At 54.4% G+C, this 23,769-nt stretch overlaps 1 protein-coding gene across 3 annotated transcripts; it reads left to right on the forward strand.

Annotated features, from left to right (window-relative positions):
* Positions 1 to 1,543: 1,543 nt before the first annotated feature.
* Positions 1,544 to 23,203, forward strand: LOC137158482 (myosin light chain kinase, smooth muscle-like). Of its 3 annotated transcripts, none has more exons than XM_067556255.1 (11): positions 1,544 to 1,670; positions 3,990 to 4,292; positions 7,531 to 7,627; positions 8,265 to 8,468; positions 9,091 to 9,308; positions 10,654 to 10,777; positions 10,858 to 11,010; positions 13,769 to 13,889; positions 14,196 to 14,292; positions 18,639 to 18,779; positions 19,333 to 20,849. In XM_067556255.1, exons 2-11 carry the CDS (start codon positions 4,277 to 4,279, stop codon positions 19,590 to 19,592), a joined length of 1,431 nt encoding a protein of 476 aa, XP_067412356.1. In that variant the 5' UTR covers positions 1,544 to 1,670; positions 3,990 to 4,276; the 3' UTR covers positions 19,593 to 20,849. The 3 variants fall into 3 exon arrangements, with proteins under 3 accessions (XP_067412356.1, XP_067412358.1, XP_067412357.1); XM_067556256.1 differs by lacking the exon at positions 1,544 to 1,670 and adding an exon at positions 2,295 to 2,392; XM_067556257.1 differs by lacking the exons at positions 18,639 to 18,779; positions 19,333 to 20,849 and adding an exon at positions 23,091 to 23,203.
* Positions 23,204 to 23,769: the final 566 nt, after the last annotated feature.

Below are 23,769 nucleotides of genomic sequence, written 5' to 3' on the forward strand. Positions count from 1 at the left end.
TCTACAGTTTGCTCTCATCTTCCCCACTCCCACTGTCATTTTTAGTCATAGACTGAAGCAGAAATACGAGTTTTCCTGCTTTTTCAGCTCCCAGTCGATTTCTTAGCTTTGAGTGAATAACACCAAACCATGAAAATATTCTCTCTCTGCCTGCAGAGGAAGCTACTGCTGTGAAAAGTTGGCTTAGCAAGTGAAGGAACTCTGTTTCAAGGTGCCTGGCTAATGATTTCCGCCAATTCAGGGGAATGACTTTGTTCAAAACATCATCAGTAAACATGTACTTGACACATTTTCCCTTTTTACCCAGGGAAGGAATTTCTTGAAAATATTCCCAGATAGAGTCTCTCTTATGCTCAGAAACCAGGACAGTTTTTCTGTGGCAAAAGTGTGGGGGAAATATAGGAAGCTGTGTGTGTACTGAATAATGTCTTCCCTTTTTCTTTCCAGTCCACTCCACCGTTCCTTTCTATTCTGACTCCGTCCTTTGTCTCACTGTCTTTAAGACAAAAAGAAACCCAAGAGTCCTGTAGCACTTTAAAGACTAACCAATTTAATTTCTGCAGGCATAAGTTTCGTCATCGAAGTGGGTTACAGCCCATGAAAGCTTATGTCTGCAGAAATTAAATTGGTTAGTCTTTAAAGTGCTACAGAACTCTGGTTGTTTTTGCAGTATACAGACTAACACGGCTACCCCTCTGGAACCTGTCTTTAAGACAGTGTCTTAACTAACTCCTCTGCCTCGCTTGGCCCAGCTCCACCACCACATAACAGCATCAATCCTATCCAGCTGTGTCTTTCTTTGCACATGGGATGTCAGTCTGCTGAGAAACAGAAACTGAAAGCCCAGAACTTTCAAGAAGCAGGAGCTGGTAGTTAGGTTGGACAGACTAGGAGAGACTGGAGCCATTAATACATTTGTATGAGACTGTAAGGGTAGGTTTAGTATGTTTGTGATGAGATTTAATTGTAATTGTTATTTTTTAAATGAAAGAGAAATTTAGTGTTTTATTGATTTTAAAAGAATCCAAAAACTCTGATTTAAATAAAAAAAATCCAATTAAAATAAATAAAATGGATTTGTATCCACCCTGTTGTACACCCACTTCTCTGGAGCCAGAAGGGGATCCCAGCCCCGCACTCTGAGCTCTGGGCCAGGGCCTGCACTGAACAGCCAGGTCTGCTCCTTTAACTGGACCGCTTCCTACCCTAAGGCTGATTCCCTACACTGAGGCTGCTGCTTGCTTCCCCTCTGGGTCTCTCTGTCTCTTCCCTATTTAGTTAGGGTCTCTCCCGGCCCAGGCCTCCCTGCCTGGCTCTCCCCCACAGCTTGTTTTCCTTCTTGGCTGGCCTGCCCCCAGCTCATTCCCCAGCACTTGCACCTGGCTGCTCTTCCCCTGGGGGTAGCCACGTTCTGTTCCTGCTGGGGCACTGCCTGATTCCCCCCAGGTGGGGCTTGTCCTGTAGTCAGGCTGACTCAGCCCAGGCTTTCCACGCTGGGGTAAAACCACCCTGCTACAGGGCTCCTGCTTGTCTAGGAGGTGCCCCCCCCCGGGCTGGGAGCCAGCAGCAGTGTTGGAGGGGTGATGTGCATGCTGTAGTGTTCCGTTCCTGACTGCATCCCCCAGGGCAGGTCTCCTGGCAGCAGGGGTGTGTTGCCAAACCCAGCCCCGGTGAGTGGCACGTGCTGTCTGGGAGCTTCCTGCCAAGAGCTGAGCTGCTGCCCTGTGCAGAGAATGGGACGAGCAGAACCGCACTGTCAGCTGCTGGCTGCCTGGCCTGGAGGGTGGCAGACAGGAGAGCTGCGGGGCAGGTGTCTCCTTTGGATTGCTGCTTCCTAGCACCAGAGAGACCCAGACTAACCCAGCGTCTGGCACAAAGCTCTGCCGCTGACAGTGGGACGGAGGGGTGGCAGCCCTGGGGAAGGCGATGGGGACAGCCTGGGTGGTGGCAGGGCTAATGTCCCCCAGGTGCTGCCCCTGCCAATGGGTCTCAGCAGATGAACCAGCTCTTAAGCTGAGAGGAGTCTGGCTGCTGTCTGCATCCATCCTGCTAAGAAGGGGCCCACTGGGTGCTGCTGCGTGGGTGGCCGATGTGGGTGGCCTGGCGCTGAGCTCCCCAGTTGTTCTTCGTTTCTGACCGATCACCAGTGACTGGAGAGGGGATTAATGTTGACCTCCAGAGACAGGAAGTGCCCTCCTGGCTTCTCTCTGGTGCAGGGTGGCCTGGAAGGGGTCTGGCTTTTGCTAAAGGTTTTGCTATTCTGCTTTTTTTTTAAAAAAAAAAACCAACAAAGAATCTTGAGCACTAGGGTGTTGGCAGGGACTCTTTGGATGGCCCGAGGTGGGACCTGGAAGGGACGGTGGATTCCGAACACGGATCGTTTTTCATACAGGTGCTGGAGAGAAATATGCCGTTGTAACCTTGTCAGTCCCACGATGCTAGAGAGACACGGTGGGGGAGGGAATACCTGTTCTTGGACCAGCTTTTGAGCCATGCAGAGCTCTCCCTCGGGGCTGGGAAGGTGCACCCAGTGTCACAGCTTAATGCCAGGTGGACCAGAGCCTTGCTACCAGTGTAAGTAGTTAATGTGCATTAAGGGACCATTTAAGGTGGAGGGCCCCGTTACCACCTCCGCAGTGCTAGGACAAAGAGCAGGGTTAGTGCGTTCTACATTGTTGGAATGAGCCATAAATCCAGGGCCTAATGGATGTAAGCTCCTTGGTTCGCCTTTTGAAAGTGTCATGCAGGTTTCCTTTGAGGATGAGGACTGACCGGTGAGACACAGACTGAGCACATCGTGAAACGTGTTTTTGTCTTTTTTTCATTTTCCCGTGCGAGCTCATTCACGAGCGTGGTGCTTGTCCGGGTTCACCCATATAGTTGTCACTGGGGCCCTGAGTGCGCTGGCTGAGGTGCACCACATGCTGTGACGGCACGTGTAGGATCCAGGGATCCTGACAGGTGTGTGGTGGGGGGTGTTGATCATCGTAGCTGTGGGGCTATGGCTGCAGGTTTTGCCTCTGTTATTCTGGCCGGGTCTGGTGCCGCTTTGAGTTGGAGTGGCCTGGTTTGCGGGGAGTTTGCTTCTGATGGTGAGCTTGGAGCAAAATAGGTGTTTTAAAATTGCTTCTCATCTCAAAACGGGTGTTGCATCCTTGGTATCTGAGATGTCATGATCCTGCCAGTTCTCTAGTTGCCCATAGGGCCTTCCGGGGCAGACAAGACCTGAATTTCTAACGGGCAGGGGGCAGAGTGTTAGTTTAAACTTCCAAGTCTTCTTTGCACATGGTAAAGGAACAGAGAAGGGCGCAGGGCTCTGCAGATGCTGTTCAGTGCCATGGAGACTGTGGCAGCGGAACGAGCGCTAACCACTGTCATGCTGCTTGCCCGGGCAGGGGTGGGGTATTCGCTGCAGGCTGGCAGTCCTGTTCCACACAGACCGGCACGGAGGGGCTCCTGGCAGACTTCCCCTAGGAATCCCGGTCACACACCTAGGCCTGGCTCTTCCATGCCTGGAAAGGGCCAAGGCTGGGTTTGGGGTAACCCCCAGCCTTCAGCAGGAGCCCCACAGGGCCACAGTGAGCTGGCTGCTCGGACCCTGTGGGCAATCAGTCCCAACCGGCAGATTCCCTGAAGCCTCCAGCACCTGCTTGGGGGAGGAGGGACAGGGTCAGACCGTTCCCGGGGAGTACTGTCCCCACAGATTGGTGCCGTCACTCCCAGCATGCAGAGCGGGTGGCTCGTGGCAGCAGGGAGCCAGGCTGCGCCTCTGTCACTCTCGCAGGGGGAGCCAGTCTCCCTAATGCCAGTATTTCACGGCTCGGCTCCTCGCCCACTGCCCGGGGTGGAGGACCTGGGACCCCGGCCTCCTGTGGGGGAGGAGGGAGGATGGGCTGCCAGAGCCTGTATCCCTCCATGGTCTGTCTGCTCAGGCCCAGCCCACCTGTCTGTTCCTGTAACACCCTCCTTCCTTCCCCTATGGGTTTCAGACAGTCCTCGCTACCCCGGGCATCCCTCTGCCTCCCCGCTGTCTGCCCAGTTGCTTCAGCCTGTCCAAGAGCAGCCTGTGATCCGACGGGGGGAGCGTGGTCCAGGCATACGTGGTGGAGGACCAGCGGGTCAGGAAGTCAGAGAGTCACACACAGACCAGGACTTGCCTCAGTGCCCCGAGCAGGTGCAGCGCTGTCTGGAGTTGCGAGGGGAGAACCGGTTCCACGCCTTAGCCGCCAGCGCCTACGGGCCCCGCGCCCCCAGCAAGGAGTCGGGAGTCGCCAGGATGTCCCAAGGAGAAGGTATGGTGCTGACCGCTTCCAGTCCAGCGCTTCGCTTCCCTCTCCCCCGTCCTCTGCCATGGCCTGGGGCAGACACAACCGCTGCCACTGGGGAAGTGAACGTACAAACCCTTCCAGCAGCTCTGACAAGCGGAGTGGTTCGCTATTCACCCCATGGGCCGGCAAAGCCAGACCCAGATCTGGGGGCTCCACCCAGCCGGGGGCGCCTGAGCCCAGCGTTCTAGAGCTGGTTTTGCAAAGTGCAACAGGGCTAGAACTGAACCAGCTCTAGTTGGACTGGAACAAATCTTTGGGCACACGAGGAGGCCAGAGCTGTCACTGTGGAGCACACCGTGGCCAGGCGGAGCCAGTGGGAACAGACCAGCCCAGTGCCTACGGCTTGAGCTAACAGAGAATTGCCCCAAACCTGCGTGGGGTCTAGGGCCCGTGACACCCAGCTGAGCAGTTCTGACTCTTCCCCCCCCCCCTCTTCTGTGGCACGGATAATTCTCACCTGCTCTAATCTCTCCAGCTGCCTCCCTGTCCCATTCCCTCCTGCCTCTGCATCTCCCCTGTCTCCATGGTCACTCTCCTCTTCTCACTCCCCTCCTGCTCCTTCCCTCCCCATTACTAGCATTGCCGTAGTGCCTAGGAACCCCTGTTGTGCTAGGCACTGTACAAACCACACAGATCTGGTCCCAGCCTTCAAGTGCTCGTGGGCCAGGATTTAGACAATGCGCCACCAGCGAGCCCCACATGAATGCAGCCTAGTCTCTGTTGGGTTCGTTTTGATGGGGTAATTGGGCCCAGAGGTGTTACCATGTCAGCACAAAGCTGCTGCACTCTACGACCCAAAACAGGTAAACGGTGGGGGGGGGGGTTGATACAGAGACCTCGGTCTGCTTAGTCCCAAAGCAAACAGCCCAGAAATTTCCCCGCCAAAGCCTGGGTGTGTGTTGGCTGGGCTAAACAAGAGGAAAAGAATAAAGAACAAAACCTAAAGCATTTGAAGCTGAAGTCAAATGGTTTTGCAAAACCAACTTAATCCAAACTGCTCAAAGCTCTTCTGCCCCAGATCCACAGGGTCTGTGCTACTCCCAGCTTTTCAGTTCTCCCTTGGAGGAGCCCCTTCAGTGCGCCGGTCACCCAGGGGTCCCACTCGACCCTCGGAGCAGGCCACGTAGTCTCAACACCTCTGAGCGAGTGAGACGGATGCCTGGTCAGACATTCACACTCTTCAGGGACCAAAGCCCCTCTGCAAGTATTTGCCGTGACTCCAGGCAGCCTTTTCAGAACAGAGGGAGGTTTGTTAGTCAGCTGGACGCAGCATCGGGACATCCGCAGGTTTGCTTAGAGCAGCAAAGGTGAAGAGTAAGACACAGTCCTCTAAGGCCAAGCCGGTGCTGCACTCGGTCACGCTGCCTGGGAACTGCTCCGGCTCTCGGTATCTCTCCATCAGCCCCCGCTGAGAGCTGCCATGTCTTTCCCAAAAGCCAACCCGTCTTCCAGCCACCTGACCCCTTTCGGTCCATTGTCCACCTCCTGCAGACCCTTGCTGAGTTTGTGTGCTCCGCCTGCCTGCCGGAGGTGTCCATGGAGCAGTGTCAATTGTCAGTTGTTGGCGCTTCCATTGTCTTTGGGGACCCTCCATCATATGAGTCAGTTTGAGTCCTTGAACGACCCATTCACCCCACCCCAGACAGTCACATCGCATGTGTCCTGCTCTGTCCAAGGGCAGCCTCTTAACCCTTTCACAGCCACTGGGTAGCAAAGTACAGAGGGAAACTGAGGCACCCCTAGGAATCATAAAAATATTACAGAAAATTTCCACTTCGTGTCACCCTCTTCCAGACAGAGGCTATGGGATAGAGTTTCTTATTCTTGCAGCCCGCCCTGGGGAGGAAAGGACTGGTTTGGTTGTGGAGTTTCAAGGGGATCACTGTGAATCAGGGTTACTTTGTCTTGTCAGAAGCAGGAATCCAAAGGGGGAGAAGAGAGACGTTGGGAGAAATACAGAAGTTCTCAGGGTCCAAAGCAGCAGGTCAAGCCAAGCCAGATGCTCTGTGCTGGCAAGTTGGCCACGACAGCTGTTGCTTCCCCAGCCTGAGACACCATCTGCTGGTCTGGGCAGGTTCCTTCTCCTGCATTAGTCTTGCTCAGGCAGGACAGAGCTGGCAGGGCTGTCTCCTCCCATCGTGCTGGAGCTGTGCGGTGCAGCTGGTCTCGGGACAGGAGAAGATAGTGGAGGATGGAAAGGGACACACAAGGGAAGGGCAGACCGAGCAAGATTCCTGTGTATCCGGCGGGGACCCTCGCTGATCCAGGGGTGCTGGCCAGGTGCGGTCACCAGCGTGCTGGCCGGGATATCCCGTTGACCAAGGCTTCCCAAGGAAGGACCAAGCTCTGGGGCAAAGCAAAGGGCTGTCAGCCTTTCCTGGGGGGATCCCCACGAGTCTGGCCTGTCCTGGTGAGCCCGACGCCTTCCCTTTAAGAGCCCGGTTGGGGGTGTGATGGGAGTGGCCCATTCCCCTCAGTATTTTGTTTACTAATTAGGTCTAATTTCTGACATGCTAATTTGGTCCATTCATTTTTGGTTCCATTCTTCTCTTAACGTGCTCCTGGGATCCTATCCGCAGCCCATGTGATCTGGGCTAAGTCAGCCTTTGTCCCCTCTTGGGACTTATCAGCGTTTATTGTGGCCGGCCATTGTCTCACTCTGCGAACTCTCCCCCAGCTCCAGCCGCTGAGCTCACAGTTTGGGCAGATCCCAATTATTACCATCACCTCCACCCTGGGAAAGCTGAGCCCACCTCCTCCCATCTCCCTTCTCCCCTTCACCTCCATCTACAGCCGACTTCTCTCTCCCAGGCCCCTCCCTGGGTCTCCTCCTGGCTTCCCCTCTCTCTGCCCCACAGAAATGGCTCTTGCCAAAACTCTGAGCCACTTTTTTTGGCTAGATCTCAGGGCCTCTGCTCGATCTTCCTCCTTGATCTCTGCTGCTTTTGATGCTTGTTGCGTGCGTCGATCCCACAGCAGCGCCTGGCTAGGGCAGGAGAAAGGGAAACAACCCGAAACAAACCGTGTCAGCTGTGGCCAGGAGAAGAAATTCTACACTCCCCTCCAATGGTGGCTGTAACACAAGTTACGCTCTGGTTCACAGGACACGTTCTGCTGTTCTCCTCTGCCACGTCTGGGCACAGCGTTGTGTGTGTGTCGCTCAACTGCTCCTCACCCCCCTGCCCTGTCTGTCTCCCTGCAGGTGGGAGAAGCCAGGAGGCTTTTGAATATCGCGACATTACAATAAACACCGTGGAGAAGGCGTCAGACCTGTACATTCAGCTTGAGAAACTTGGGGCGTAAGTGGACGGTGGGGTTTATGTGCAATGCCTGGGCTCTGCTGGGACCGTCTTGTCTCCAGAGATGTCCCGCTGCTCAGCTCTGGCTTTCGCAGCAGAAATGTCTCCAGGATAGGAGTGGGGCGCTGCTCCTCTCTTCTGTTTCCGTGTATGTGTGGGGCAGAGTGTCCTAATGGAGAGCTTTGAAGCATCACGTCCGAGGCGGGTGTGGACCAGGGGTCTGAGCTACTGCAGCAAATCCTCTCAAGAGCTGTATTATTATTTATTTGCATTACTGTAGGGTCTAGGAGTCCTGGGCCTGGGCCAGGAGCCTGGCGTGCCAGGCGCTGTACAGACACTGAACAAAAAGACAGTCCCTGCCCCAAAGGGTTTACAATCTAAGTAGATTGTCACTCCCCGCAGCTGTACCAGCAGTGTTCTTAAGTCTGTTCAGTGCTGTTCTCCCCGGGGATCCCCAGCTGTTTAGTTTAAATCCTGCTGCTGCTGGGAAACACCTAAGAGCTGGCCTGGAGCACCCCATCCATTGCAAGCTGCCGCCCCACAGGCCAGTTGGCAGGAAGTGCAAGCTGCCCTGCTTGCTGGGAAGCAGGAGCCAATACCCCTCTTCCTTTCTCTCCTGGCTCCCTGTCTCTCTCAGTGGGAAGTTCGGGATGGTTTACAAGCTGCAGGAAAAGGCCACTGGGAAGATCCGGGCAGGGAAATACTTCCGGACGCGGACATCCAAGGAGAGGGAGGCAGCCTGCAAGGAGGTGGAACTGATGAATTTGCTTCATCACCCCAGGCTGGTGCAGAGCCTTGCAGCCTTCCAGAGCCAGACGGAGCTGGTGCTGGTGCTGGAATAGTGCGTGGGGATGTGCTGGGCAGATACTGGGGGTGTGGAGGTGGGGTCTGATTAGAGCAGCCTCAGACGACATGCTGCCGTGTGCACGGTGTGGGGATGGAGGAGGTAAAGGGCACTGCTGGGTGCATGGCGTGAAAGGGTGGTGGTCCTGGCTGCACCTTGAAGGGGATAGCGGGCGTCCCACCTCCGCAGTCTCTGGGCCTGCTGCCCTGGGCTACATGTGTTACCGGGGCATGTGTGCCCCGGGGTCTCGCAGAAGATCAATCAGAGCTGAATGAGAGGCTGAGCATAGAAGTGGGCAGCGTGTACGTGAGCCTCCACCCCCTTTCTGACATGAGGAGTTCAGTCCAGCCCTTACTGGGAGGAGAAGGATCGGAGGTGGGGGAGGGTTCACACGGGGTTTCCATTTCAGTTTGGATTTGACTTGGTTGGGTGTCTTTGCTCCCTGCCCCCAGGACACTGTCCAAGGAGCTTCCCCATGTCCCTGAGGCGTTTTGCCTGTTTAGTTTGGGTATAGTGCCAGGGCCGAGTCTCTGGGCAGCTGGGATCTGGGCCGGCACGGGAGAGAACCATCCCTCGGGGAGGGAATCCTGGCTAGGCTACCCCTCTGTGCTCCCGGCAGCATCGCGGGCGGGGAGCTGTTTGAGAGGATTGTGGATGACGACTTTGAGCACACGGAGCCCACCAGCATTCAGTACGTGAGGCAGATCCTGGAGGGGATCCAGTATGTCCATCGCCAGAGCATCGTCCACTTGGACCTCAAACCCGAGAACCTCGTCTGCATCAGCAAGAACAGCCACTGGATTAAAATCATCGACTTCGGCCTGGCCCGGAAACTGGGTGAGCGAGAGGGGCCCAGCTGGGGAGCCGTTACTGGGGTCTCCCCTTTCACTGTCCCAGAGCAGAGGCCCTGATTCAGCAAAGCACTGATGCACGTGTGTAACCTTAACTCTGTTCCCAAATCCGTCCCCATTCAGCAAACCACATGCTTCACGCTTGGCCGCATCCGGGCCGGCAAGGCGATTTCCCCGTGTTGCCAACCGTGGTGTGTCTGGAATGGGGGCGGGCAAAGGAGTCCCAGAAAATAACTGGCTTGAACCTTTGCCCAAAACTGCAACCAAACCTGCTCAACTTGGGAGTCTTCGCGGGGGGGCATCCCGCTTGTGACCCCTGAGGCCTGGCTCTCCAGGGCGCTGAGCGTCTGCAGCTGAAGTCAGCAGGAGCTGCCGGTGCTCCGTGTCCCTGCAAATTGGCCTCTACCTGCTGGTATCTTCAGGGTGCATTGAGCCTCCGCTTGCTTCCATGCCTCTGTTTTTGCAGTGCAGCTCCCCGGCTCTGGCTGGAAGCTGAACCCCCGGCCAGGCAGGTGTCGGGGTCTTTGGAGCTACAGGGACTTTCCTACAATGTTTCCTGCCCATTTTTGTAGAGCCGAGACACTTGGCAGTGGGCTGACGCTCTGGGGATCCAGGGTCTGTTCCCAGTTCTGCCACTGGCCTGCTGGCAAGTCGCAGCCCCTCTGTGCTTTGTCTGCCTGCCTGTAAAGTGAGGGTGGTGACATGCACCTTGCAGGGGTGTTGGGCTGCTTTGTTCCTGACTGTCTGCAGAGCATCAGAGACCCACAGACGCAAGGTGCTGTCAGCAGGCAAGGCAGATTTCCCATCTCTACTGCAAATTCAGCTCAATTTCAGTTAGTTGCATCCCAGGTGGCATCTAACTGGGCTCTGCCCATGCACCTTGGGATTGGAGAGCATAAAACCAGTTGCCTATCTTCTGCGGTGCTTAGAGAAGGGGCATAGTCTGCAGTTCCTGCTTCCCCAGCAGACCAGCTCCCTGGGCATGTTCTGAGCCAAAGCGGCTGAGTCTAGCGTCAAAGCCACCGTAGCAAGACGTGTATGAGCGGGAGCAGACCTGCGCTTTATCCCAGGTGACCCTGGGTGACTCTCCCTGTGCCTCTATTTCCCCTTCTGCCTTTGTCAATTCAGGCTGTCTGCTTGTTTGCCAGGGCCTGCCTCTCACCGTGCAGCGCCCGGCACAATGGGCTTCAGTCTCGGTTATGGCCTCTAGGTGCTGCTCCCCTGCACGTGGGGGTAACGGCGGCTGCAGGGTGTCACCGGGGATCCAAAAGACATGGAAGCACAGTCTGCGGGGATGGGGGTGCTGGACTGCTCCTCTCTTGTCTCTCCAGATCCAGACACCCCCGTGAAGGTGATTCATGGGACCCCGGAGTTCATGGCCCCGGAAGTGATCGCCTTTGAGCCGGTGGGATTCACCACGGACATGTGGAGCATCGGCGTGATCTGCTACATCCTGTAGGTGGGCTCCCCGTTAACGGCCGGTGGGGCAGAGGTCCCGGCTGAGCCACTCACAGCCTCTTCTCCCGCTTCCGCAGGCTGAGCGGGGACTCCCCCTTCCAGGGGGACAGTGACATGGAGACGCTGCAGAACATCACGGCTGCCCAGTGGGAGTTCGAGGAGGAGACCTTCTCGGAGGTCTCCCAGGAGGCCAAGGACTTCATCAGCCAGCTGCTGCAGAAGGACAGCCGGTAAGAGTTGCTGAGGCGGGGGGCAGGGAGAAACGGTCCTTCCCAGAGTGCTCTGGGGGTGGGGAACAGAAGGAGCACTCCTAGGGGGTGGGATGGGGTGGCACGGGGCAGAGGAGCAGTGGTGGGACTGAGAAGTTGGCCCTTCCCAACTCACACACCAGCCCTCAGTAGGTGGTTGAGAGGTCTGGGGGAGGAAGGCCTGGGTGAAGATGGGAGCGCAGAGAGCGAAGAGGGGCATGTGCCAACGCCTGGTGGAATGGGCGATGCTGGGTGAGAACAGTTTTGCCAACCTCGAGATCAAAGACAACGAGTCAGAACCTTCAAAATCCTGGAATTGGCCTCCCCAAGCATGATTTAACAAACCAAATCAAATCGTGTGTGTGTGTGTGTGTGTGTGTGTGTGTGTGTGTGTGTGTGATGATTTCATGTTGAAAAGCCAAACTCCAGTGCACACGGGCCTTTCTCTGGTTGCTCAGATGAAGACTTGACGTGTGCTGGAGGTGCACAAACACATTTAAGGGGAGAATTAGAATGGAGAAAATACAAAATGGTTACGTCTTTATTTTATTTGGGTTAGTCCTAAGTAACGAGACTTATTTCAATGTAATTGTAATGCTTCTGTTAATGGCTAAAACTCTGGCTTATGACGAGCTATGTAACTGACTGGCAGGATATCAGAGAGCAAAGCCAATCTACAAACCTGCTAAGGGAAGAGAGAAAACAGGGACGTGAACAGGTTTGCTCATATTAGAAATGAACATGGTATATTGCAAACGAATTGGGAATCAATCAGGGAAGTCTGGAGTGATTGTTTTGAAGAGCGATGAATGAGGAAAACTGAAGGAATTAAGAACATGTGGGTCATGACAGATTGCATGCAGGAGGAAGAGATTGTAGAGGCACTAAAAAAAAAGGAACGTGAGAGCACACCTGAGCCAGGTGAAGTACCGGTGGAGGCACTGAAGTCACGGGGAATGGAAGGCCCAAAGTATTTTACAAATCTCTTCAAAAGAGAAAAGGCCAGATGAATGGTGTAAAAGCTTTGTGGTGCCCGTTTTTAAACGGAGGAGATGTTCTACTGGGTGCTAATTATCACCCAATTAAGCTGATGTCATATGCTATGAGAGAAGATTATTGAAAAGCATCTTTGTGGAACAGCTGACATTTGGAAAGGTCAATATGGATTTCTGCAGAGGAGGAGTACGATTGATGCCATACGGTCTAGGAATCCGCATGGAGAAGTTCAGAGAAAAGAGATGGCAACTGGGCATGGTTTTGTGGACTTGAAGAAAGTGAACGATCCTGTCCCAAGAGAATTAGTTTGGTTTAATTAGCGACGGAGAAATGTGCTGGAAGGATGTGTCCGTCCTGTCCAGGATATGTATGATGGGGAGGCTACTGTAGTAGCTCCATTCGGTTTTGACAACAGACACTTTCCAGTAAATGCTGGCCTGCCCCAGGGGTCAGCGCTGAGCCCTTTTTGGCTTGCGGTTGTCTTGGATGTGGTAAGGGAGACCATGTGAAGGGGATTTGCTATTTGCTGATGACTTAGCGATATGTGCAGAAGATTGTGAGGCCCTGCAAGCCAACTTTGAACAGTGGCACCCGGGTTTGAGCAGGCTGGATTTAGAGTGAAGGCTGGTCAGATTTTTGGCTCTGATAAGCGAGAGAGGGATAAAGGATGTTGTAGGCAGAGAACACCCAAGAAAACCAAAGCGCCTTCGATACGTATCAAGTTTTTCCTATTATTTTTGATCAAGGTTTATGTATGTAGCCAAGGTCTTTCCCTGCAAGAATATCTTTACAAAACCAACCACCTTGCAGAGTTTTCTGTAGGTCAGTGCAGGGACTATATTCATAACCCCCAATGTTGTTTTTTTTTTTTTTTTTTTTTTAAACAATCGATTCAGTCACGAAGTATTTAAAAATAATATTAAATCATTCTTCTTTGTATAGTGTGGGTAACACCTCCATACGTACGTACATTATCCAGCAAATGCAAAACATTCTTTAGTTTATAGGAAAATCTCAATGCTGTCCAAATAGCTCAAAATTTGTACTTATTACCCTCCACCCCCACTTCCTCCCAGCCTCAACTCTGCTCCTTCTATGTTTCTTCACCCCTTTCCAGGGCCTGGGCAGCTCCAGGAACTCCTCACCCCACTCTCACTACCCAAATGGGGGCTGGGGGGAGAGAAGCCGTGGGGGTACAGTCCAGTCTCTGTTGCTCACTGGGGGAGCAGGGCTGCACTGAGCAGCTGGGCTCTTTGCTCCCCTCCCCATCTCCCCGTGGGGCAGTGAGCAGAGGGGACGGACTTCTGCGGGGCTGAGCTTTGCAAGGGGCTGGAGCTTCTTGTGGCATTTCCAGAGAGGCTCCGGCCCCCTGGAATCCGTCCCTGCAGAACATGGAGAGGTGGCAACGCTGGGATAAGTGGAAATCCCAGGAGGCATGTAGGGCCCTGTGCCCATGGAGCGGCTGGGGTGGGCAGTGCCCCCGCTGGGGCAGAAGTTGAGGGGGTGAAGCTGCAGGTATTGCCACGCCCTTGCCCTTCACCCCCCGACACACACACCAAGGTCAGAGCGTCCTGCTTCCTACGCCTAGAGCCCAGCCAGGGGGGCTTGTGAGGATGGAGCTGTCCCTGGCCACAGAGCCTGGCGCCCACTGCGGAGATCGCCGCCTGTCCCCAAAGGGCAGAGTCGGGGCCGGCCCTCCTGAGTGGTGGAGCTGTACTAACCCCTTCCACGCACTTGCCCCCAGCTGCCGGCTGCCCAGCGACCAGGCCCTCGCGCACCCCTGGCTGCAGAAGACGGAGCAGAGCGGCACGAAGGCGCTGTCCAAGGAGAGGATGAGGCGATTCCTGGCCTGCCAGAAGTGGCAGGTGCGCTTGGTGCTGGGTCTTGGTGCCGGCTCTGCTGGGGCCACCTCCTGCCTGCTGGACGGGTGCGACCTGTACTCTGCAGGCAATAGGCCCTGTTGGGAAGGGGGCTTCAGGAAAGAGCCTCCCCTCCAGCCATGGAGCTGGGGCCACCCGTGCCACTCTCCTCTGGGGGCAGAGAGGTTCCTGGCCTTCGTGCTGGTGCGGCCAGCCCGTGCCTGGGGCCCGAGGGGGGCAGGGAGTCATCACTTGTTCCCAGCTGGCTGGGACCTTCCCTCTAGGGACCTTCACTGCTTCTTTCCTCTCTAGAAAACAGGCAATGTCCTGCTGGCCCTGAAGAGACTGTCCCGGCTGTCCTGCAAGCTGGATGACCCCGTGACCGCCCCCAGTGCTCCGGAGAAGGGAGGTAATGTCCCAGCCCATCAGAATGCATCAACCCCCCACCGCAGCCAGCACGGGCTCCTCGTCTTCACCCCCATGGCCCATAGCCCTGCCCGCTCTGCCACATCTACCAGCTGCCATGCGGCCAGTAACAGCAGCCTCGCTTGCCCACCCACCCTCTCCTCCTACCCCCGTGCTGTCCCCCCGCCCGTCACCATGCCAGCCTCTGCTGCGGTGCGCCCAATTCCCCGCCCAGCTGGATCTCCTGCTTGTGACGTGGCAGGCTCCAGCCAGCGTGGGGTTGAGAGAGGGCAGAGGCTTAGTTCCCCCGTGGTTCTGTGGCCACAGGCAGGCCAGTGAGTTTGGGGGAAAGCTCTGGATGAAACACGGGCCTCGGGGGAGAGGTTTGTGGTCACTGATTTCTCGTGGAAAGGACCATCCGTAGCTGCTGGAAAACTCTGGGTCCTGCCCAGCTCTGCTTTGTGAACAGGCCCGTTGTGTCTATCCCCGTAGAGCCCGATCATGGAGGGAGGTCGTCTCTGAAACAGCCCCAGGCACGGAGCATCAGGCTATTGACACGGAGTAATGGGCTTTATCTTAAACTTGTGCGTGGAGCAGTGGGGCCAAGCCCACCTCCCTCCGTCTGCCGCTAGCTATCGCTGGGGGACGGCAGGGCAGCAGCGGGTGCTGGTGAGGTGTAGGGGGACCATACGGCCCGTTTTGGTCGGGACCGCCCCCTTTTTAAGCCCTGCCCCTGACATCCCAACTTTTTTTTGGCAAAACTGGGCATTTGTCCCGTCTGCGCTTGCCAGCTGGTCAGTTGGGAAGAGCAAAGGGACGAATGCCCAGGTTTGCCACAAAAGTGGAGCACGCCCCTGAACGTTCAGGGGGGCGAGCGGCGATGTCTGGGGGAGAGGGGAACAGGAGCCGGGCCGACGAGGTGTCTCTGCCGTGCCCTGCCCCTCCAGTCAGGGAGCGATGGGGGGTCAGGTGCTCACTCTGCAGTGCAGTCTGGGCCCTAATTCAAACTCTTCTCCGGCCGGGCCATGGAGCCGCAACTCGTGGGCCCTGAGACCTACCGGGCAACACGGCTGGTAGCGCCCAGCTGGGTCCCGCAGCATCCGCTTGTGCCAGGAAACCAAGCGTGGCACAGCCTCCCCGGCAACCCCCGGAATGGTTCCCGGAGCCTCCACCCACCGTCCTTCGGGGCCAGTCCCCTGAGCCCTTTCCAGCCCAGCCCCCCCCACCACCCCAACTGGCTTCTTTCCCTGCCCCGTCTGCCTCCAGTCGCCCACTGCTGCCACATCCCGGCAGGGCACCATTTAGGGAGGTGTTTCACACCAGTGACCCCATCCCTCTCCACCATTCCTATTCTGCCCTCCCTTCCCCCCCACTGGCCAGGAGTGACCCCATCCACATCCCCCTCTCCTCTCCTCACTAGCCAGGAGTTGCCTCCCCAACACCCAATACCAAAATCTGAAATAATGTCCCTGCATCCTGGCCTTCCCCCACTTCCCCGGGATCCCTCCCGCTACCTGGAACCTCCTCCTTGCCTCTGCTATCACAGGGGCATCACCCGACTAACTGGATCATGGTCCAATAGCTTCCCCTCCTGGCTCCAAGCCCTAAAATCCTCACACTCCCACCCTGCTTTGCTGCCCAGCCCCTACCCATTCCTCTATTTCCTCCCCCCCAACCGCCCCGGCCCACACCTCTGCTGCTTGGCTCACCTGGGGGAACAGAGGAAGGTGCGCGGGGGACGAGCGGTGACACCAGGCAGCTTGGGGCCTGCCCCGCCCTGCGCATCCTATTCTCAAGTTGGGGCAATATGGTCGCCCTAGTTAGGTAACGAGTTTGGATGAGCAGTCTGGAAGGACTCCTGGCCTGTGGTCCATCTTGGCAAGCTGAGGCAGATGCCCTCAAGGGAAGGGGAAGTTGTGTGGCTGGCTAGTTGTTCAGAATGATTTTTCCTTCACCCACTGACTTCACTGCCATCTTGCCTGAGTTTTCATCAATTCATAGTTTTTGTTTTATTTTAAGACCAGAAGGGACCATTGTGATCATCTCGTCAGACCTCCTACATGACCGAGCACAGGACTTCCTTGGACTGACTCCTGCTTAGAGTCCACTAGCTGTCGTTGAATTAGAGCAGATCTTTTAGAAAAGAGATCCAGTCTTAATTTAAAAACTTCCAGTGATGGAGAGTCCATCACAGCCCGCGGTAAGGTTGTTCCAGTGGTTAATTATGCTCACTGTTAACAACACACACCTTATTTCTGCTGTGAGTGTGTCTAGCTTCATCTTCCAGCCATTGGATCTTGTTAGCACTTTGTCTGCTAGATTGAAGGGCCCTCATCTCTTAAAAATTTCCCCACGTGGTTACCCGCAGATTCATCAAGTCATCCCTTAACCTTCTCTTTGATAAGCTAAATAAGAACCTAAGAATGTCCATACTGGCTCAGACCAATTGTCCATCTAGCCCAGTGTCCTGTCTTTTGACAGTGGCCAATGCCAGGTGCTTCACAGGGAATGAACAGTACAGGGCAATTTCCCATGTGACCCCTCCCCTGTCGTCCAGTCTCAGCATCTGGCAGTCAGAGGTTTAGGGAGACCCAGGGCATGGGGTTGCGTCTCTGCCCATCTTGGCTAATAGCTAATGATGGATCTATCCTCTATGAACTTAGCTAATTCTTTTTTGAACCCAGTTGTACTTCTGGCCTTCACAACATCCCCTGGCAATGAGTTCCACAGTTTGACTGTGTGTTGTGTGAAGTACTTCTTTATGTTTGTTTTAAACCTGCTGCCTATTAATTTCATTGGGTGACCCTTAGTTCTTGTGTTTATGTGAAGGGGTAAATTACACTTTCCTATTAATTTCTCCACACTATTCATGATTTTATAGATCTCTATCATATCCCCCTTAGTCGTCTCTTTTCTAAATTGAACAGTCCCAGTATTTTTAATCTCTTCTCATATGGAAGCTGTTCCATATCCCTAATCATTCTGTTGCCCTTCTCTGTACTTTTTCCAGTTCTGATACATGTCTTTTGAGATGGGAGGACCAGAGCTGTGCACAGTACCATGGATTTAGAAAATATCATGATGCCACTATATATTTTATTATCTAGCCCTTTCCTAATGGCTCTTAACATTCTGTTAACTTTTTTTGACTGCTGCTGCACATTGAGCAGATGTTTTTAGAGAACTATCCACAATGACTCCAAGATCTTTCTTGAACGGTAACAGCTAATTTAGACCCCACCATTTTGTATGTAGAGTTGGGATTATGTTTTCCAATGTGCAGCACTTTGCATTTATCAACATTTGAATTTTATCCGCCATTTTGTTGCCCAGTCACCTAGTTTTGGGAAATCTCTTTGTAATTCTTTGCAGTCAGCTTTGGACTTACCTTGAGTAATTTGGTATCCTCTGCAAACTTTGCCACCTCTCTGTTTACCCCTTTGTCCAGATAATTTATGAATATGTTGAACAGCACAGTACAGATCACAGTACAGATCACTGGAGCTATTCACATGTCTCCACTGTGAAAAATGACCATTTACTTCTATCCTTTGTTTCCTGTCTTTTAACCAGTTACTGATCCATGAGAGGAACATCCCTCTTATCCCAGGACTGCTTACTTTGTTTAAGAGTCTTTGGTGAGGAACTTTGTCAAAAGCTTTTTTTGAAAGTCCAAGTACACCATATCCACTAGTTCACCCCTGTCCACATGCTTGTTGACTCCCACGAAGAATTCTGATAGATTAGTGAGGCATGATTTCCTTTTAGAAAAGCCACATTAACTTTTCCCCAACATATCATATTCATTTATCTGTCTGATTAATTCTGTTCTTTACTATAGTTCCAACCAGTTTGCCTGGTACTGAAGTTAGACTTATCAGCCTGTAATTGCCAGGATCATCTCTGGAGCCTTTGTTAAAAATTGGCATCACATCAGCTATCCTCCAGTCATCTGATGCAGAGACTGATATAAGTGATAGGTTACATACCACAGATGATAGTTGTGCAATTTCATCTTGGAATTCCTTCAGAACTCTTGGGTGAAGACCATCTGGTCCTAGTGACTTGTTACTGTTTAACTTCCAAATTACTTATTACTACTGTTTTGTTCCAAAACCTCCTCTGTTGACACCTCAGTCTGGGACCGTTCCTCAGATTGGTCACCTAAAAGGAATGGCTCAGTTGTGCGACTCTCCCTTGATCCTTTGATCCACATGTGCCATGTTCATTTTGTATTGTTCTAGTTTGGTAATCGATAGACTCCAATTTTGCTGCAGCCAGACGCTCTGCGTATTAACCTTTTTGCATGTTAACATGTCACTTCTCCCCACTGCCTTTCCTGGTCCCCAGAGCTGTGCCACAGCCAGGAAGAAGATCCGGTCTTCATCTTCCTGCAGCAGCAGATCAAGCATGGGCCCAGCTTCTTGGAGCCGCTGACTGACCAAGTGGCAGTGGAAGGCAGCAGTATCTGCCTCCAATGTCACGTTGAAGGTAACGTCCCATGGGAACCTGCAAGGCTGCCCACCCCCAAACGACTGAAATCCTTGGAATGACCTTGGGGCTTGTCCCCTGGCAGGATGCTAGCCCCCGGAAGCAGGCTCTGCAGGGCCTAAATCACTCTTGTGCACAAGATTTCCCTGTGTTGCACGAATGGGGGCTGCACATCTCTGTTAATACCGTGTCCCACTGCAGTCTGTAGCCCGAGCACTTTGTGCTTTGAACTCTCACAAGCTAAGCGGCAATGCTTAGATGAGACTTTCTTGGGGTACCTTGGTACCTAGGAAGTGGGAGCATTGATCCAAAAGGTGGTTATCTTGTACTGGACTAACACCTGGTCCTGTGCTGCAGAACGTGACTGAGATTTCATAGTCTGCCCCCGGTAGAGGACACAGCTGTGTGGCACGTGTTGCAGGGTGGATGTGGATTTGAGCGGCTGTGATGTGACACCCAACTTGGGAGAGCCAGTAGGGTTCGATAAATGTCCCAATATTCTGGGTGGCCCAGTGGACCTTTGGCCCATCGCTGTTGCCTTCTTGCCTTGCAGGTTTTCCTGACCCGGAAGTGACTTGGCTCCGGAATGATGCCCCGCTACAGGAATGTCCTCGGCTCCGCATAGACAGCAAGGGGAATGGAAGTTGCTCCCTCACCATCATGATGCTCTCAATGGAGGATGCAGGGCACTATGTGTGCAGGGTCAGCAACGGGCACGGGGCGGTGGAATGCAGTGCCCGGCTGACTGTGGAGAGAGGCAGCAACACCCAGACACCAAAGCCAGAGGAAGGCGCTGGAACTGACAAGCCGTGAGAGCAGCGGGCCATGGGCTCTCTGCCCTGCATTGTCCGTATGGCCTACAGGAGGCGCTCTGCCTCCAGTCCAGCTCTTTCCCTTATCCTTGGTTATTTTTAACTGGGCTCGGCATGTGAAAGTTGTGAATGGACAAGAAGGGCCCGATCCTGCAGTCCCCAAACAGGCCCAATCCCCAGTCAATCCATTTCACTGTGCTGGGAATTCAGCCTGTGTGAGGAGTGCAGGGTCAAGCCCCGTGTGCCTAGACCAGCCAATCGCCTGCTCCCAACTCCTCTCTGCAAGGCTTGGAACTCGTGACCCAGTTACAAGACAGGGCAGGAGCATTTCCTTTAACTGTACAACCTCTCTGAGCCCTGGGCACAGCTGCTCCCACTGTCCCAGCTAACATGGGCCAAAGTACAAAGCCATGGGGCAGACGCCTCCCTCCTGTATAAACTCATCTATATACCTCATTAAATCCCAATATCCTGGCTTCAGCTAGCGTATGTATTGTGTGACGTCACTGAAGTATCACGTGCTTTAGTGGGTTTATGGAAGGACTCACACACACACACACACACACACTCACACAGTCACAGTCACATTGTGTGTTCTAAGCCTACACCCTCAGTGGAGTACCAGCGCTCAGGTAAGCCTGCCACCTGCTCTGCTTGCCGGTGGGGTCCAGCCACTCTCCAGCCTTCATGTTTCTATGCTGGCTTGGTTCTCAAGTCTCCTGCAGTTGCTGTTTTGTTTTCTCTTCCCTGCTTTTCATCCGTCCCCTGTGACAGGGGAGACTCCAGCTGCGGAGAGCCCCCTGGCCCCCAGAGCGCGCAGCTGGCTGGGCTCTTGGAGGGCTAATGGCCTTTTTCAGAGAGGCGAGCTAAAGTGCCCCTTGCCAGAGACTGAGGCTTGACTTACGGCTGGGTCGCTCCACGGGTGCAGCTCCCCCGAAACCAGCAATGACACAGGCAGGTGCAGCAGCGGGGCCACCAGCCACGCAGAGAGCAAAGGGTTCAGCTAGCCTCTGCCTTAGGGACGGGAGCAGGGCAGGCCCCTGGCTCCAGCCCAGTGTGAGAGGACTGCGAGGGGTTGGTGTTGTAGGAGGAGTCCTAGAGCGGGACTACAGTGCTCTGTCTGTACAGGCGCAGTCCCTGACCCAGAACCCCGGTGTGGGAGCTCTCAGCCCTGGTAGGCTACATTCACCCAGCTAAAGAGCCAGCAGGCGGCCCAGACCCACCCAGGGCCCTTGAGCTGCATGGGGTGAATGTACAGTGCAGCAGGGAGATGGGAGTTGGGTGGGACAGCAGCTTCCACGTGCTGTGGGGTCAGCTGCTGCTGAGAGGGGAAAGGGCTGAGCCCTGGAGGGCGGCAGGGGAGTGCCTGGGCCAGGGAGAGGGGCAGGGTCCATGCTTCTCTTTTCAGTGCTCCTGCTCGAGTCTGTCTCCCTGGGCCGGGGCGCTGGCTCCCAGCTGCAGTGTGGACACGCTCGTAGGGCTGAGCTGCCCTCAGGAGGGCACAGCGGCCCCCACGCTCAGCCTCACCCGGTGCCCTGTGGAGCAGGCGCAGGGAAGGCAGCGCTGAGGAGGGCTCGGTCTCCCTTTGCTGTCTCGGAGTCCCAGGCAGGGAGCCCAGAGCAGCTCAGCCAGGATCACCGCCACGCCAACCGTCAGGGGCTGTGGGGCACTGCTGGTCCCAGCAGCTCATGTGCCTCTGCCACGGAGCTCCTTGCTGGGTTCTCCCTGCTCTGAGTGTGTCAGCCGGGACTGAGGGGGCGATAGGCCCGAGCGGTGGCCATGGGAGACCAGAATCCCACTGTCCACCCACTCCCTGCAGCGCGCTGCTCTCCACTCCAGCTCGGCAGCCCTGGCGCCAGGGGTGGGATCATTGTCCTCCTTTCACAGGACCGGGTCCTGGCTGGGGCCCCGGCGACAGCAGCTGCCCTTGTAAGAACAGGGCCCCCCCGCACTGAGCCTCCTGTGCTGAGGGATAGACGTCCCCCTTCAGCTAACGATGCCCCCCCTGCTGCTCCGTTCCCTGCCATCGGGGGAGTAGGGAGGGGGCGTTTGCCCCTCTCTGGCTGTCTCTGCCTCACAAAGGGTCTCCTTCCCGGGGCAGAGTACAGCATTCCCCGTCGGCCCTTTCTCAGCCTCCTCACACGCTTTGGGGTGTGTCTCAGGGGCTGCTTCTCCCCCAGCTCTGTCTCGGGGGAGGGAGGCAGATCTTCTCTCCTGGGCTGAGGTCTCTGGATGAGCTGCCGTTTAAAGAGCCCCCCTCACTCTCAGGCAGCTACGTGGAAACCAGGCCAGTGGGCTCCATTGCCTTTGGCTTCGTTCCCCCTTTACCTCTGCAGCAGTCTCTTGCCCTCCCTGCTCTCTGATCCTTGGCCCCTGAATGCAACAGCTGGGGTCAGTGCTCAGTGCAGAAAATGCTACAGTTACCTTACTGCAACTGGAGGGGAGGCCTCCCATCCTCAGTGTGTCCCATGCTTATAGGAGCTGGCAGGATCCCTGGAGTCAGCAATTATTGACCCCATCAATGTTACCCTGACCTGCATCATGGGATTAGGATCAACACATCAAGTCCAGCGTGCTCCCAGCACACTGCCTGTCACACCATCAGGACAGGAAAGGGCGTTCCTGGCTGCCCACTAGATCCTAACCAGCCAGCCAGGCTGACTCCTGGGACACACACTTAGACAGAGAAGGCAATAAATATTCTTCTGGGCCAGGACTTTCAAACAAAAACCCTGGCGCACAAGAAGCCTCTCTGTGTCTGGAGCAGGGAGTTACAGGCTGTTCTACGGGCTAGACCACAAGCCACACGTCCTGTCACTTACTCACATGGGTGAGCAGGTTTAGGGGTGACTTGTTTAGAGTCTGTAAGTACCTACGTGGGGAGCAAATATGTAACAAGGGGCTCCTCAGTCTAGCAGAATAAAGTAGAACAAGATCGATCGGTGGAAGCTGAAGCTAAATAAATTCAGATTGGGAATAAGACGTAAATTTTGAACAGAGAGAGTAATTAACCACTGGAACAATTTATCAAGGGTTGTGGTGGAATCCCCATCCCTGACATCTTTGAATCAAGATTTTCTGTTTTTCTAAAAGCTCTGCTCTCGGAATTATGTCAGGGCAGGTCTCTGGCCTGTGTTATACAGGAGGATCATTTGCCAAGGAACCTGTGTCACAGGTGACATCTCTCTTTCTCCAGCAGGAAGCCAGGTCAGAAGCATGTGTACCTTTTTCTATTTGTTGCTTTTTTTTTTTTTTTTTTGTTCTCCCAGCCCCCACTATTAACACTGATATTTACCCAGAAAACTATGGCATTAATTTTTTGCATCAGCTTTCACCCTTTAAAAGGAGGTCCCTTTAAAGAGGAGGCCCCTTCACAGGAGGTCAGGCTAGATGATCACATTGGTTCCTTCTGGCCTTGAAATCTATGAACTTTCCACCTCAAGGGCTCCGTGGCCTGTTCACAAGCCTTTGGGGTTTTATTTTGTTTACAATTTTCCAGGAATTTCTCAGTGTTCATTACAAAACCAATGGCAGTTTCAGTGGGCCTTATTTTTCTCATGATTTGATTTCATTACCACCTACTGCCTCGGATCCACAAACTAGCAAGGTGTATGCCCCGTCCCGAAGATCCAGTACCACTCCACAAGACTCCAGCCAGGAACCAACCCTCCTCCTCAAATCTCGTAACTTTCTCAGTGCAGCACATCACCAGGATATGCGCAGGAATTCTGCCCGATGAACAAGCTGCGCTCGGCAAACAGCCACGTGACTCCTGGGAAGGCATCACATAAGTAGGGAATTGTGTCTGTGTGCCCCCAGGAGCCGCAAGAGTCTCAGACCTGTAACTAGATCCTGATTTTCCCCTAGCAGGACACTTGGGGTACTTCAAGAGACCCACTCCTTGTGGTGGCCCCAACCTTTTGGTTGCCTCCTGTGATATTTATGCTCATGGCAATACCCCACGCCACAAGCCCTGTGCTCTTCTCCAGCCTTTGGACACTGGGCAGCCATCACTGTAGATTGTATTGTAGAATTACCAGAGCCCAACAGATTTGTGACATTTGTAACCATAGTGGACCACTTTACCGAAATGGCTTACTGCAGCCCTTGCACAGGCCTCTGTTTCCACTGAGGAAACAGTCCAATTTTGGACTATGCGGCTAATCCACCTCCATAGC

The sequence above is a fragment of the Emydura macquarii genome, unplaced genomic scaffold, assembly GCF_026122565.2.
Source record: "Emydura macquarii macquarii isolate MOO-44397 ecotype Brisbane River unplaced genomic scaffold, CSIRO-AGI_Emac_v2 contig_1692, whole genome shotgun sequence".
Taxonomy (NCBI): domain Eukaryota; kingdom Metazoa; phylum Chordata; order Testudines; family Chelidae; genus Emydura; species Emydura macquarii.

Excerpts from the sequence above, each read along its gene's own strand:
- LOC137158482 (XM_067556255.1), top strand. Across the intron at positions 9,309-10,653 it reads CGGCCTGGCCCGGAAACTGG|ATCCAGACACCCCCGTGAAG; the intron begins GTGAGCGAGAGG and ends TTGTCTCTCCAG. Across the intron at positions 11,011-13,768 it reads CTGCTGCAGAAGGACAGCCG|CTGCCGGCTGCCCAGCGACC; the intron begins GTAAGAGTTGCT and ends ACTTGCCCCCAG.